Source organism: Malaclemys terrapin, chromosome 11 (assembly GCF_027887155.1).
Source record: "Malaclemys terrapin pileata isolate rMalTer1 chromosome 11, rMalTer1.hap1, whole genome shotgun sequence".
NCBI lineage: Eukaryota > Metazoa > Chordata > Testudines > Emydidae > Malaclemys > Malaclemys terrapin.
In genome coordinates this window covers 20477419-20494117 of record NC_071515.1, presented here as the reverse complement: position 1 = coordinate 20494117, position 16699 = coordinate 20477419, and the positions used below count along the sequence as shown (strand labels likewise).

The 16699-nt window shown below is 42.0% G+C and overlaps 1 protein-coding gene across 4 annotated transcripts in view; it reads right to left on the bottom strand.

The window, feature by feature from the left end:
- RAPH1 (Ras association (RalGDS/AF-6) and pleckstrin homology domains 1) overlaps positions 1–16699 on the bottom strand; it is a 158097-nt gene that overhangs the window by 25238 nt on the left and 116160 nt on the right. For all 4 annotated transcript variants that reach the window (XM_054044186.1, XM_054044189.1, XM_054044187.1 and 1 more), the window contains 4 exons: positions 12096–12173; positions 8397–8556; positions 2975–3096; positions 905–970 (listed from right to left, as the gene is read on the bottom strand). In XM_054044186.1, the coding sequence (XP_053900161.1) occupies positions 905–970; positions 2975–3096; positions 8397–8556; positions 12096–12173 (426 nt within the window). The remainder of the gene's footprint in view (positions 1–904; positions 971–2974; positions 3097–8396; positions 8557–12095; positions 12174–16699) is intronic.

The window sequence follows — 16699 nt, the reverse complement described above, 5'->3', positions numbered from 1 at the left end:
AGCCCTGCCCCCTGGAGCGCAGCTTTACTGTGTTATATCTGAATTCATGTTATATCGGGTCGCGTTATATAAGGGTAGAGGTGTATATAGCATAATTAGTGACTGCTCCACTCAGTTCTAACATGAAGGGTAATTATGAGTATGTGCCCATTTGAACTTTGCGTCTGATTTAATAGTTCTCCCCTCTGTACCGAATGCCAATAAAGGTGCTACTTATTGACAGGTGTGAAGGTTTCTTAACCAATGCTTATCAGTAATAGTCCCCAAAGTGCTCCAATGGCTTTAACCAAACCTGAAAGACATGGGCCCACACCTCAGCTGTACAATTTCCCAGGCATACACAAAAACCTCACTAATAGTCAGTGGGCCCAACTATGATCCATCTTGTGTGTATTTTGCTATTAGTGCTATCAGCGGAAATGTAGGTCACACTTTATATTAAGGTTCCGTTTATTAAATAGATGATAAAAGCATTACAGATGTTATAATCATAATCCAGAATTGACTGGTATATGCTACAGAAAATTACAAGCATGGGGTGGGGGGGCTCAGTGTTCACTGAGCAGTGGTCATGCTCACCGTCAGTACCTGGTCTGGGGAAGCCAATGATCTAACCAGCAGACCAAATTTGGTAATTAAACCTGGTCATGTGCCACATGAAGCACGTTGCGCATATGCTAAGACGACGACAAGCATAGCACAAGGTGGGGTTATAGATGGTCAAATGCCATGGCTATAAGCAATCTTTTGACCTACTGGACTCTAACGATCTATAAAAAACATTTAATCATTTATTAAGTCATTAATAATTTATCATTTATACACTATTTATAAATATAAATTGAAGTCTAATTTTAAACATTCATTTACATATTATGAATTCTTTTTGTTTTAGTTGTCTTACCTCCAGCAGCACTTCTTTATTTCTGTCTGCCATCTCAGAGGTTTCTTTTTTCCCCAGCAGGTAGTTCTATAACAAAAGAAAATGAAAGGATGAAACTTCCATTGAAGTTTTGAAGTCAAACCAAGTTATCTTTTTCACTTCCTCGTGCTGATAAGAGTTTAGCTGTTCTAAGACCTGTCTGGTCCACTAGTACAGCTAGATAATATTTAAAAAAATGATTTTGGAGCAAAATTGAGACTCATGTGGTAGGTTGCTAAAGAATAAAAGAAACCAAAATATTGCATTCTGTAATCTTAAAAGGCTGGAAAAAACCCTTTTGTATTTTCAGGAATATTAGCCAGTCCATGTGACATTACCTTAAGTAAAAGCATCATAAGCTGCAGTTCTCAGCCATCGTGGTTAGCCATAAAGCCAGTCACTGATTGGTGTAATATAAACAGATAAAATTAAAAATCCAGAATAAAAATTAGATGAACAAAATTTGGGCCTTTAGTAGACTACTCCATTCCATCATTCAATATTCTGGAAGGAGCGGACATGGGACTGTTCTACGCTTTTCCACTCCATCTCTATAGTTTTTCATAATAAATAATAATAATTAATACTTTCTATGAAAGAAAATCATGATAAACAATAACTTCTGAAAAAAGAAACCAAATAGCAATTGTTTATCCATATGGTGTGTGTCTCATCAGTATGATATAATCCTTTTATCCAGTAAAGTGATTCTGCACTCTTCCCCACCTAAGCTGGAAGGGGTTGCTACACTGACCGTGAGCATCTTCCAGACCCCTTTATACTCACCTGCTCTCTCTGGAAGCAAAACAATATTCATGGTATTAGGTCAGACCAAGGTTTTTAACTGAGTAAGTAACATGTTCATGCTGACTTCCATCTACAGAAGGCCCATTCTTATTACTAATAGCCAGTGACATGTATTGATGTCACTCATGTATTGAGGAATACGCTTTCAAAAGTGACTAAGATTTTGGGTGCCTCAGCCGGAGATCACAGAAAGAGGCCTGATGTTCAGTTCTCGCTGAAAATAGATGCTCCTTATAAAGGTATCTCAAGTTGGGGCACCGAATATCACTACTCGCTTTTGGAAAGTGAAGCCCAAGAGCCTAGTTATTAGGTACCTCGCAGACTTAAGAACATGATCCATGCATAGGGTTACCAGATAGCAACTGTGAAAAAATGGACAGGGGGTGCAAGGTAATAGGCGCCTACACAAGAAAAAGTCCCAAAAAACAGGACTGTCCCTTTAAAAGCGAGACATCTGGTCATCCTATCCATACACCCAATATACAGACTAGAGGTTAAGCAAGCAAGTGATCAAGGTGATGTTAAACATGCCTTTGTTAATTCTTTATTTTTCAAATGGTCCTTTGTTTCGATTCCTGATTTTATTTTCACCTCTCTGTCCCCTCAGTGCTGTAGGCCTCTAGCATTACATCATATTTTTTTCATTAATGCTTATAATCAAGAAACCCTAATTAACATCCCTCCGTAGTTAATTTTTGAAAAAGAACAGTGACCTTTTTGTTGTTTGATCAGGAAACAGCTGAATGAAGACGGGCCCTGGCTTCCTCAGGCATTCGCTCTCCTTATCTCTCTGCCCCTCCCTTGTAGACAGCTGTCTATCCCACAGAATCCATCCAATTCCCCTCACCCTATCCTCGTGAGATGGTGTTGGGGGGGGCATTGCCAGTCTCCCCAAAGTGATATGTGTCACAACTCAAGCTCAAACCCTTTCCTCTGGACTGTCTAGATGTGAATAGCACTAAGTATTGGTGAGTATTCCATGCAAACTGGTTACATGGGCTGCTATTAATTCCACTAAACTATTCACACACTTAGAAAATGGATTGGTTAGATCATCAAGGATTTTCATTTAGGGGGCTAATCTTGCGCTGACCACAGAGTGTATTCTGGAGGTACTGTTAAAATGCAAAGCTACTGTGTGTGTTTGTACAGATACAAATATCAATATAAAAATGTTGACAAAGGTGCTACCAAGAGACATTTATAAGCTTAAAATTAAGTGAAAAAAATCAGCTTCAGACTTACCTGGGGATTTTTGAAAAGTGCATATTTTTCTATACGTTCCACAAATATAAGTTTGTTTTGACTGTCTCTGGTCCAGTTTAGAAGATTTTCAACTAAATTTTCATGGTCCTCGAAGATTCTTTCTGCATAAACAAGAAAGAGCAAACAAGTAAAAAAAAAAAAAATTCTACTCTCTCACATTTTGTAACATGACCTCAAAGCAGGATCCAGTAGGTGGATAAGATGTGAGGAAAAACACAGATATATAGTTAACAGTTTGTTAAAATGGAAGCCAATGGGAGCTGAGAGGACGGTGCTGGGGGAAGGGGCAGCACACGGAGCCGCCTCTCCCCCTCCCCCCAGGGATGTGCAGAGATGTGCCAGCAGTCGGCTGCTTCCGGAAGCGGCATGGGACCAAGGCATGCAGGCAGCCTGCCTGAGCCCTGCTGCGCTGCTGGACTTTTAGCGGCTGGTAGATCGTGATCACCTGGCAGAGGCTCCAGGATCGACCAGTCTATTGTGATTGACGGGCTGGTGATCACTGTTTTAGAGTGTAAAGAAGCAAATAAAGTAAATGCAGTTTTTTGTTGTTGTTTTTTTTTTTTTTTTTTTTTAAAAGCCCCTAGACCGCTAGGGGGGCAGTTAAAGAGCTGCAAGTTGCCGACCCCTGGGTTAGATGTTTGTATACTTACAATATAAACACAGTACAGTGAAGACCTGAATATTGTATTTTCAGCTATTTATCATCTCATTTGAAATGTATAGTTCTTACATACCCAGGTGACTTTTTTTAAACAAGAATTATGTAAAAATAAAAATGAAAGAACACTCTTGATGTTCTAACTGAAAGATGGTTATATAAAAGTGTGCATAGCTAATTTAGGATCACAGGAAAATTTAGCAAGCCCTACCTCATTTGATTAAAGTGAAATGAGATAAGGAAGCTCAGGAACTTTGCAGGAGAACAGTTGCTCTTCTGCAGAGTCTAATAGCTGAAAGAGCTTATTAAACTTCATTGCACATTCAGTTCATGAACAATTAATAAGGCAAAAGCAATGTATACCAGTTAGTTCACCCTGCTGTTACTACAGGCTCTGTGAAAAAGGCCCTGCCGAGCCCTTGTCTCCTTCACTATACAATTAAGTATGAATTCTCTGACAAGAGCCTTCCCTCCTTTACAAAAAGATTTCTAGGTAAATCAGTAGGAACTCTGAGCCACTGACAACTTTGTGCACAATGGCATGCAGGTTTCTTTTTTAGAATTCTGGTGGTGAACTGCTAAATTGTCTAAGCAAACAGGTTTGTGTGTCTATTGTTTTTTGATTCTTCTAACACCCCCATAAGAAATTATATTGAACAATCTAGAATATGAAACTGTCGAGATTGCAAAGTTACCCAGTCAAGACTCAAGAAAGGCCAAAGTTAAAGTTGCAAAGTTAAAGTGCAGCTATGGAGGCTAGCACAAGGGATGATGTTTTATGAACGTATGGACAGCGCTCCACATTGCTGCTTTACAGATGTCAACAAGTGGCACTTCATGAAGTGAGGCTACTGAAACTGCCTGGGCTCTGGTAGAGTGGGCCCTCCTACCATGTGGAGGAAGGTTATCAGCTAACTGTAACAGAGCAGGGAGGTGTACTGCTGTTAGAATAATATGGTGGTGAATACACGAGTTTTACAGTTTCGCCTCCATGCAAAGGGAATAAGAATTTGCTCCCCCTTGCTTGCTGACATAGAACACTTATGTTGTCTGACATTACCTAAATATGCAGGAATTGTATGATCAATAAGAATTCTTTGCATGCTACTCTGAGAGCTCTCAGGTTCAGGAGGTTTATGAGCTCGTGTGTTCCTGGATTCACAAGGAGTCCATGTTTCTTGTGTTGTGTGGTTGTCCAGATGGGGGTCTCATCTTAAAAAGGAGACACCTATCTTCTCAGGTGGGCACAGAGTGAAGGGAACTCTCTCTCCCGCCACGTTCCTGCTCTGACACCAAGCTAGATAGTCCCACACTCTGAAGCGGGGGGTGGGAGAGAGGAAGGGAGGGAGACAGGGAGCAGGATTAACTTGTCCCTATTGTGACTGCTTGGCACATACACCGTCTGAAGCCAGGCTTGTAGACACCAAAGCCAAAGTCTCACAAAAGGTGTCATGTAGGTACAGGATCCCATTTGACCAAGGATGATAAGGTTTGAACAAACCAACATCTGCAGGCTCTTTCTGAGATGACTGATTAAATTGTTCATGGATTGGAATCTATACGGAGGGAGATAAGCTCTGGCTCAGAATCCAGAGTCACTCCGATAATTTCTATGGTCTGTGAGGGAACTAAAATGGACTTTTCTGCATTCACACAGATTCCCAGTGATGCTAGAGATGAGGTGGTACCACCTAACGAGATCTCCCTGTCCATAGTCATCTAGGTAAGGAAAGACTGTCAAGCCGTGGCAATAGAAGCTTGCTGCCACAAATGAAAGTACCTTCGTAAATGTTGCTATTCTTAAGGGGAGCACCCTGTCTTGATAACAGTTTGGACCTATAGTAAACCACAGAAATCTCCTGTAAGAGGGATGGACATCTATATGAAAATAGTCACCCTTCATGTCAAGAACTGTGACCCTGTCATCTCTAGGAATGGGATTATCGATGCCAAGGTGACTATCCTGAATCTAAATCTGTGGATAAAGACATTGATTTGCCGGAGGTCTCTATCCTCCCTTTTCTTTGGGATGAGGAAATATTTGGAATAAAATCCCTCCCTAAGCTTTCCTCGTGAATGAGTATCCTCTCGTGAGAGTGGTCCCTAAAAAGGGATGGGTAAGGTGGTTTTGGAGGGGAAGAGGAACTCTACAATATAGCCTGAACAGATGGTGTTGATGATATTTGTCTGTTACCCACCAGGTACGGGAAAACTGGGCTAGGCCCCCACCAAAACTGCATGTTGGGGGCCGAAAGAGATGGCATCTCAGTTGGTTTGCAACCCTCGGAGGTCCCATCAAAAGTACTCTTGACTGCAGTTGTGGTTGCAAGGAGGAGGAAAGAGAAGCATTGTGTTTAATCCCTCTTCTGCTTCTGCTGTGGTTCATATACCTTTGATGGTAGAAGGGCTGTGGTACTGGTCTAAACTGCTTATGATACTTCATCTTCAGTGCTGGTGTATATATACCGAGGGAGCAGAGGGTTGCCCTTGAGCCTTTCAATGAACAGGATGACTCAGGGTATGTCTACACTACAAAATTAGGTCAATATAGAAGTCGATTTTTTAGAATTTGATTTTATACAGTCTATTGCATATGTCCACACTAAGCGCATTAAGTCGGAGTGCATCCTCACTACCGTGGCTAGCATCGACTTACAGAGCGGTGCACTGTGGGTAGCTATCCCACAGTTCCCGCAGTCTCTGCTGCCCATTGGAATTCTGGGTTAAACTCCCAATGCCTAATGGGGCAAAAACTTTGTCGCGGGTGGTTTTGGGTACATGTCGTCAGGCCCCCCTCCCTCCCTCCCTCCTTCCATGAAAGCAACGGCAGACAATTGTTTCACGCCTTTTTTCCGGGGTCCTGTCCACCAGACCCGCTCAGCCCGCTGCCTGCCTGGATGATCGGAACCCCAGGCAGGCAGCAGGCTGAGCGGGGCCAGCGGACAGAGCCCCAGACCGGCAGTGCAAGCTGGAGGCTTCTGCCTCAGGCTGCTCTCCCAGCCAGCAGCACCGCACGGTTGCACCTACCCCAGCTTGCCCCTTGCTCATGAAGCCTGGACAGTAGTAAGGAGCAGTTCAACTTGTGGAATGACAAATCCAGAACGAAGGATTGCACTCTATGGGCCACGTTAAGATTATTTCAGAGTCCTAGATAGCATTTAGTCCCTATAAAAGGCTTCATGAAAATTTCCCCCCGCCCCTAACAAAACAGAGCAGCTGAAAGGGTAAGGAACCTGGGACTATAACTTAGAGAGAGCTTCCATATTATTTAACTCATAATTAATATAATTCAAAGTAAAATTTCACAGCCTGAACACGGTCTGTTCTAAGACTAAAAATGTAGGAGGGGAGTCAGAAAAAGGAACAGTGACCTGTTTCTGCCCGGTTTCGAACTGGGGATGTTTCGTGTGTTAGGTGAACGTCATAACCACTACACTACGGGGCTTTCGCGTGTTAGGTGAACGTGATAACTCCTACACTACAGGGCTTCTCTTTTTTTGCCACAGACTTAGCCGAATGCACAGGAATGTTTTCTCTAGCTACAGAAGCAGGGCTGGCTCCAGCGTTTTTGCTGCCCGAAGCGGGGGGTGGGGGAGGTGGGAGAGAGCACTTGAAATTGACTGCTATCCTACTGCTTGAAATTGACTGCTATCCTACTGAGGGAGCTTGTCTCTGAATTACAAAATTTTAGAGACACTGATACAATCACACTGACAACAAAGCCAGGTAATTGCAGACTGGTGGATGAAAATATTTGTTATGAGTAGGTCCACACATTTGGCCCCTTTATCTGAAGGAGTGGGCTTTGTGTGGTGTTTCCTTTTCCTTTCAGTGGCCACTTGAACCACCAAAGAGTTTGGGACAGGATGAGAGAACAAAAACTCTGTCCCCTTGGCTGGGATATACAACTTCTTTTCTGCCCTCTTAAGAGTAGGTGCGCATGTTGCAGGAGTATGACACGTGACTTTGGCAGGCTCTAGGATGGCCTCATTAATGAGGAGCGCCGCTCTACTAGATCCCACATTCTGCAAAATATCCAGGAATGTGTGAGATGTCTTGTGAATTTCCTCCAGAAGGGTTTTGTCACCACCTGCCATGCAACCTTAGGTGTCCTTGCTCTTGTAGCTCCCAATCTGGGCTGCTCACAAACAGCATGCAGATCACCCCAAGTGTCCTTATAGATCTACACCCCTGATCCAGCAACTCTGACCCCATCAGCCTGTCAGCAACATACCAGCCACACACTGGCTTCCAGCGGCCTTGGTTACTACCTTCAGGGTGACCCCAACACACGCCCAGTTCCAAATTTCCCGCCCCCTCCAAACATGTGTTCTGCACTGTCCAACCTTCTCCTAGACAGTTCAGCTATTAGAGGCCTGTTGTCCTTGTAAGGGGTCAATGTACAACGGTTTGCTACTTTAATTGGAGTTACCAAACAATTCAGTTCAAACACAACACTGGATTAGTTTCAATTAAAAATAAAACAAGTTCATTTAACTATAAAGAGACAGATTTTAAGTGAAGACAGGTACAAGGTACTAAAGTCAGAAATGGTTGCAGAACTCTAAACATAACCGACAATCAAAATGATGAAAATTTATTCCAACAGAGGCTGATGAACACTAACAGTTTTATGGATCAATAATATTTAAATTAGTATGAAGTCCATATGGACAAATGCTAAGTGAACTGATAATACTAAGATAAAAAGTAGGAATCAAAATTATTAACATGTTTACTTACCCATTTGTAATTCAGATATGGTTTCTACCAGTGACCAGTCTAAACTGTAGCCACAGTGGGATTTGTCCATCAGATTGTCCAGTACTTGTCTTACTGTCTGTCTCTCATCCACCATCATAGTTTTGGAGCTATCATCAGACATGTGAACTCTGATTACCAGCTGTGACCAGAAGGGGAAGAAAAATAACAGGGATTAATTTCCCAAATATATTTCTTATTGAACCTAAATTACAAAAATAAAGTTTAGCTCATATAGAGTTTATATCAAAATCAATTCCTTCTCCCTTAAAGATGCAAAGAGCCATATTTAATAGCTAGATGTTCATTTCAAAACCCACTTATCAAAACGTCGTGTTCCTTTTGTAAAAGGAAAAAAATCTACAATATGTAGTTTTATTTTAGTTATGCATTAAAAAACCCAACATATTGCCAAAAAAAGAAACTTGTCTTCACACAAGCTTGTCTCAAGCAACTAGATGCAAGCACAAATGCCTTGTATAAATTCATATGAAATTTTACGCATTGCTCTTTTAAAAATTGATACAATGATAATTTATTTCCATTGATCTACCGGATGATTAATTTTTATTAATTACTGTTTTCATTCTTATGAAAAAAAAGAATGCAAGGCTAACGTGTTGTTATTAATTGAAAATGATATAAAAGGAGAGTTTTGTGTATTGTTGCTATTGCTCATAAATTTGTATTTTTCATTTTTTTAGCATCTAGATTTTCCTAACTAACTTTGTCAAAACCAACAAAAAAAGCATATAAACTCAGAGTTTAAGGTCAGACGGGACCATTATGACCATCAAGTCTGACCTCTTGCACATTGCAGGCCATAACCTTGCCCACCCACTCCTGTAATAGACCCATAACCTCTGACTGAGTTAGTGAGATCCTCAAATCATGATTTAAAGACTTCAAGTTACAGAGAATTCACGATTTACTCTAGTTCAGGGGTCGGCAACGTTCGGCACGCGGCTCGCCAGGGTAAGCACCCTAGGGGGCCGGGCCGGTTTATTTACCTGCTGACGCGGCAGGTTCGGCCGATCGCGGCCCCCACTGGCTGCGGTTCGCTGTCCCGGGCCAATGGGGGCGGCGGGAAGCCGCGGCCAGCACATCACTCGGCCCGCGCCACTTCCCGCCGCCCCCATTGGCCCAGGACGGCGAACCGCGGCCAGTGGGGGCCGCGATCGGCCGAACCTGCTGCGTCAGCAGGTAAATAAACCAGCCCGGCCCGCTAGGGTGCTTACCCTGGCGAGCCGCGTGCCGAACGTTGCCGACCCTTGCTCTAGTTTAAACCTGCATGAAATGAATCATATTACTGGTCGAAGTACATGAATATTTGAAAACTCATCTCCAGAGTACGGTATGTCCATAGTATTTTAGCATCCCTATTTAGTTAAAAAACCCAACACACTTAAAATATATAGTATGAGAGCCATACAAGGAATTCAGGTCTTAAGTATGATTAAAAAGTCACAATTATACATAAATACATGGAACACAATACAAGTGTCTTTCCAATTATGATGGGCAATGCAAGTGGCATATAGCTTTAATTTAAAAATTTGCAAGTCATAAGACTTCCGCCACTTTCTCCCATATTTTGCATAAATATTAGTCTTTCACCGATGGGGCAGTCAAACAAACAAACAAAAAGTTCTTTATTTTAAATTGTCTTTACTTGGAACAGGGCCGGCTCCAGGCACCAGCTTGGTAAGCAGGTGCTTGGGGAGGCCTCTCCGGAGAGGGGCGGCAGGTCCAGCTATTCGGCAGCAATTCGGCGGACGGTCCCTAACTCCTGCTTGGAGCGAAGGACCTCCTGCCAAATTGCCGCCGCAGATCGCGATCGCAGCTTTTTTTTGGGCTGCTTGGGGCGGCCAAAACCCTGGAGCCAGCCCTGACTTGGAAGGTGTGTGGAGAAAGCAGCACTGTTTTAAAAAACTTAACTGCTAATTCCCTGCTGTTTCACTATTACTTTAAAAAGAGGGCAGTGTCCATATAAAAATTATACCTCAATCTAATCTGTTGCCTACACTAATATAGTAAAACAAAGAATGTTAGAATCTTGTTTCCACATTTTATGCTATTGATTACTTTTTTCGCACCTCACTCAGCTTGCAAAGTTAAAAAATGTTAGTTGATTTGTTCTGAATTCTCACACTCTAGCACAAAGTTGTAGCATTTGATTTGCAAATATTAAATATGGCATGTTTAAATATTAACATTTTTCAGGGATTTAAACACTGGACATCATCCTGTTAATATTAAGAGATACAGATTTATTTATTAAACATATCTAAATATTGGCCCTAAATTACTTGACAGTGTCCCTAAATTTGGAGGCAACATCTTTACTATATTTGACATAGCATCAAGGCTAGCTCTAGGCACCAGCAAACCAAGCATGTGCTTGGGGCGGCACATTTTCAGGGGCGGCATTCCAGCCTTTTTTTTTTTTTTGCGCTTCGGGCGGCAAAAGCCTAGAGCCGGCCCTGGCAGCAGCAGCACATCGTGCGCAGGGGGCGCCCTGGGGCCACTGTGGTTCGCACCGCGAGAGCAGCGCCTGTACTTTGTGGCTGGGCCGGGCAGGTTCCAAGCGAGGGACACTCGGGCTGGGGGCTGCCCCGCGGGGCACTCAGAGCTGCCTGCAGGTGCTGGAGGGCAGCTGCCCCCCAGTGCTGCAGCCGGGGCTGGGCGAAGCAGCCTGAGCCGCCCAGGGACTGTGGCAGGGCTGCCAGAAGCAGCAGCGGGGCCATAGAGGGCGGGGCGCTGCCGTGCGGGGCCCATGTCCCGCTCTCCGGGGCTCCGCTCCCTCTGGGGCTGCCCTGCCCCAGCTCCTCAGCCCCCTGCTGGGGCAGTCCCCTGGCTCTGCCCTCCTGGGTCCCAGCCGGTCCTGGAGATGGGAGCCCTGGCTTGAGGGACCCTGGGCTGAGGCACGTCCGGGAGCCTCGCTGCTTACCCCAACCCTGCCAGCGCCAGATGAGGGGGTAATGGGTGGAGTCAGCACTGGTGGGGAGGAGCCCAGGGCTGGGGTGGCAGAGGGTGCGGGGGGGGAGAAAAGAGCCCAGGGCTGGGGTGTGGGGCAGCCAAAATTTTTTTTTGCTTGGGGCGGCAAAAAAACCTAGAGCCGGCCCTGCATAGCATCAAACACCGTCTATGTTTTACAATCACTACTCTTCTGCCTATTATTATTATTATTATTATTAACTAAAGGAGGGTTTGTATCTTGCAAACTGGAAGTTGGAGAGCCTGATACAAGTATATTGAATGAGAGTCTATAAAGAGGACAAGACAATTTGAAATGTGAGGCTACTGAACAGGCAAAGACAACTGAATAAGGCTGGATCTCTGTTTCAGATGTGAATGCACATTGCCAAAGTCTTTTAAATCTGTATCTGGCTGTAGAATAAGCTACTTAGAAAAACATGATGCCACATCATATAGTGTAAGTTCTTGATTAAGCCCTGACTGGATGAGAAAAGGAATAGAATAGTTACTTAAAATTTGAATAATCTAACTACAGCTCAGAGAGCAATGTCCCTCAAAAGAAAAACTGAACGTAAAAAGAAGTCTTTTTTTTATTAAAATAGTTTAAGGATAATTAACAGAGAAGAGCAGAATTGAACCCATATTTTCTGATTCAATAAGGATTACCTAGGCATCATGTAAAATAGTATAAATATAGCTTACCTTTTTCACTTGTGCCTCTTTAATCTTTTCCAAAGCAACCCTGATCTTCTCAGCTTTCAGTTTAGCAGCCTGCTCCTCCTGTGGGGATACAGCATACCAGTTAAACAAATGTCAGTCTGATTTTAGGACTTCAAAGCTTTGAATTATGAGGTTACCATAGGGTAGAATTTGAGAAGGAATACTAGTTTCCCCCACTGGCAACAACCGCTACCGTGGAAATTAAAGGAACAATCATTGATGCTGAAAAAAACGACTACTTTTAAGATGCAAAGACTTCTTGTATCTGTCTGATATACACACAGATCAGACCCTGTGACTTTGAAGACAGAATACAATTGTTTTTCTGCACTTTGCCAGCCAATATTGCATCATTCCTTTGCATTCTACTTTTTTCTTTTGCATCCATCAATTACTGAATGCTTTAATTTGCCAAAGATTTACAATGACAGTCCCAGCTCATACCATATTTGCCAACAGTACAATTAAACACATCCAACAGATTTTCAGTTTATCAAAGTTAACATCACAATGAGAGACACCATAGCTTACTGTTACAGACACTTCCATTAAATAGTATTCCACGCTATTCCAGTCTGTTAAGGAAGCTTTTAACATGTTAAACCGCTTGGAAATAGCTCAATACTTGCACACTACACCTTTCATCCATGTTCCATACTATGTTTTTCCTCAAAAAAAAAAAAAAAAAAAAAAAAAAAAAAAAAAAGTTCAGATCACCAAATGTAAGAAGTTAAACCTTCTTCTTTGATACTCTTCCTTTTAAAAATCTAAGTTTGTTACAATTTAAAGCACATTAAAAACCCAAGGAATCTGAATCCATTCTAGCTCTTAATTGCTTTTCATAAAGAAACCGGTATATTGCAACATTACTAATACTTACTTTCAATCTCCAGCAATCAGCCTATATAATATTACTATTGCAATAGAGTTGAAGTGATCTGCTGAAACAAGAAACCACTTCTGCAGAACCTCTGCCTGCAGGTTTCAAATTTCAGAATTCTAAGATTTGGATTACTATAGCGTGAAGTGTCTAAGAAGCACATAAACCACTTTGTAGAACTCATAATTAGAAAGCCACACAATTAAAAATACTTCTGTCAGTCCCCTCTCAAAAATAGATTGACGGAAAGACAGCCCCAACTACAGCGATTAACTCTTTATCATTTCATTCTACAAATAAAATCACTAAGCCGCTTCTCCGTTACACTGTTTGGATGAAGTTGCCTTTTATTTACTGACAAAGATTCATCCATCTTAAAATCTGTGCAGCACTTCATTAGGAGTAACACTGTTACTGGCATTTTTCACTTCTGTGAAGCCATTGTTGTTATTCTCATCCTCTGGAGTGGCTCCTTCCTAGGCGACTTTGTCTTACTCGTACTTAGCCACTTTTGTCCCCTCATTCTCAGACTGTACTTCTATACTACACAGTAGAGATGGCAACAGCTGTGGAGGGGTATAGACTTGCTTGTGAGAAACATAATCTTTTTCAATAAGAGGAGTCAATAAGCTGACAAGAGCAGTAATAATTGGGGTTTGAAACATTAGCTGAAAACTCAATTAGGCAAAGAACAACGCTTTTTATTAGGCTAGTGAGAGACTCATTTTAATTTATCATAAAGATGGTATCACATAACTAGGAAAGGTTATACCAGAATATATTGTTTAGAAAAAAGGGAAAAAAACAAAAACTAACAGTAAGATATCTGAAAAGATTTTTAAACTTTAACCAAATGACATACAATTCCAGAATTTTAGAGTATTCATCCTACCTCTTAGTCCTGGTTGTTTTCATCCACAAAACACTTGTTATTCAAAAGCAAAGAAAAGCTCTATTAAGATTTTTTTTTTTTTATTTGGAAGAGTAAGGTTCTACAATTAATCATTTTATGCTCTGGGCTGCTCCTCAAGATAATAAGAGCAAGATGGACCCTTTATATATTTTTAAGACCAATTTTGAGAAACTGAGCAATTTCTGGCTTTTACAATGGTATCTATGAACTCAACCATAAACCTTTATTTCTGTACAGAGGCTGCAAACATTTTCAATTTGGCTTTTTACTTAAGTCAAGGGGCCCGATTTTCCATCCTGCTGCATGTTGTACATGTGCACGTGAGTACACACCTATCAAAAAGGTAGCATTTTACACCTACTTTGCACAGGTGCACGTGAATACACAAAGACCAAGGCTTTGGAGAATCAGGCCTCATGGCTCGACTACACCTGTGCCAGTGCACCATAATTATCTTTTCTGATATTCTAGTCTTAAATGATTCCTTAGCAGAGAACCATGATAGACTGTGTGGTGGTTTTATGATAAACATGTTTAAGTATGTGCTGTTTCTATTACTAAATTCATTTTCATTTGAAACTTTAAGGATTGGCTCCAGAGATGAAACAGTAGCCTATAATCATAGAAATGTTGGACTGGAAAGGACCTCAATAGGTCATCTAGTCCAGTCCCCTGCACTGAGGCAGGACTAAGTATTATCTAGACCATCCTGACAGGTGTGTTTATCTAATCTGGTTTTAAAAACCTCCAATGATGGATAGTTTACAACCTCCCTAGATAATTTGTTCCAGTACTTAACTACTCTTACAGTTAGGAAGTTTTTCCTAATGTCTAACCTAAAACTCCCTTGCTGCAATTTAAACCCATTACTTCTTGTCCTGTTCTCAGTGGTTAAGGAGAACAATTTATCACACTCCGCTTCATAATTTATGTACTTCAAGACTCTTTTCACAAACCGATCACTCCATATCTGACTTAATAGTCCTCATCTTCAAAGAAAACCTGCACAATACTTTCAAAAGAAGAGTCTGGGAGCTTGAATTCATTACTCAGCAATACAGACTGAACAGAGACACTGAATTTATGGCTTAATCTGTACTCCATTAGCCCCTCCCTCTTTTTCTCCTATGACGACCATTCACTCTACCTTGAATGGTCCCTTACAATATGTGAAAAGTGACAAAGAGTCCTGTGACACCTTATAGATTAACAGATGTATTGGAGCATAAGCTTTCGTGGGTGAATACCCACTTTGTCAGATGCATGTAGTGGAAATTTCCAGAGGCAGGTATAAATATGCAGGCAAGAATCAGTCTAGAGAGAACGAGGTTAGTTCAATCATGGAGGATGAGGCCCTCTTCTAGCAGTTGAGGTGTGAACACCAAAGGAGGAGAAACTGCTTTTGTAGTTGGCTAGCCATTCACAGTCTTTGTTTAATCCTGAGCTGATGGTGTCAAATTTGCAAATGAACTAAAGTTCAGCAGTTTCTCTTTGGAGTCTGGTCCTAAAGTTTTTTTGCTGCAGGATGGCTACCTTTACATCTGCTATTGTGTGTCCAAGGAGACTAAGTGTTCTCCTACAGGTTTTTGTATATTGCCATTCCTGATATCTGACTTGTGTCCATTTATCCTTTTACGTAGGGACTGTCCAGTTTGGCCGATGTACATAGCAGAGGGACATTGCTGGCACATGATGGCATATATTACATTGGTGGAGGTGCAGGTGAATGAAAACTACAATTCATTGGTGATCTTCCAGAAAACACCATTCTAGCCACCATGGATGTGGAGGCTCTCTACACAAACATCCCACACACAATGGAATACAAGCTGTCAGGAACAGTATCCGTGATGATGCCACAGCACAACTGGTTGCTGAGCTCTGTGACTTTATCCTCACGCACAATTATTTCAAATTTGGTGACAATATATACCTCCAGACCAGTGGCACCGCTATGGGCACCCACACTGCCCCACAATATGCCAACATTTTTATGGCTGACCTGGAACAACGCTTCCTCAGCTCTCGTCCACTCACGCCCTTCTCTACCTACGCTACATTGAGGATGTCTTCATCATCTGGACCCATGGGAAGGAGACTCTGGAAGAATTCCACCACGATTTCAATAGCTTCCATCCCACCATCAACCTCAGCCTGGACCAATCTACATGGGAGCTTATGCTCCAATACGTCTATTAGTCTATAAGATGCCACAGGACTCTGTCGCTTTTTACAGATGCAGACTAACACGGCTACCCCTCTGATACTTTACAATATGTGCTAACTACTTATGTTAAACAATCTGTTCCACCTTGCATTCTGCTGTGAGGCTGGGAGTACCTTTCCCAGATCTGAAGAAGAGACAGGGCAGACCCCTGCGGGACTCCACTTGATATGTTCTTACAGCTTGATTTTGAACCAATGGTAACTACTCTTCTGAGTACGCCTTTTCCAATCAGCTGTGCATCCATCTTATAAGTAGGTCTGTCTAGGCTATATTTCTCTAGTTTGTTTATGAGAAGGTCATATGAGACAGTATCAATAGCCTTACTAAAGTAGAGATCTCACATCTACTGCTATTCCCGGGCTCCCCGCCCTCCACAAAGCTTCTTACCCTGTCAAAGGAGGATATTAGGCTGGTTTGACATGAGTTGTTCTTGCCAAATCCATGTTGATGATTATATATTGCAATATTTTTAACTTTTAGACTAAAACTATTAGAAATTAAATTCTAAAATTGTAATTTCCCTAAAAAAGATCTTATTTACGAGCAGCAAATGCTAAAGAAGATTA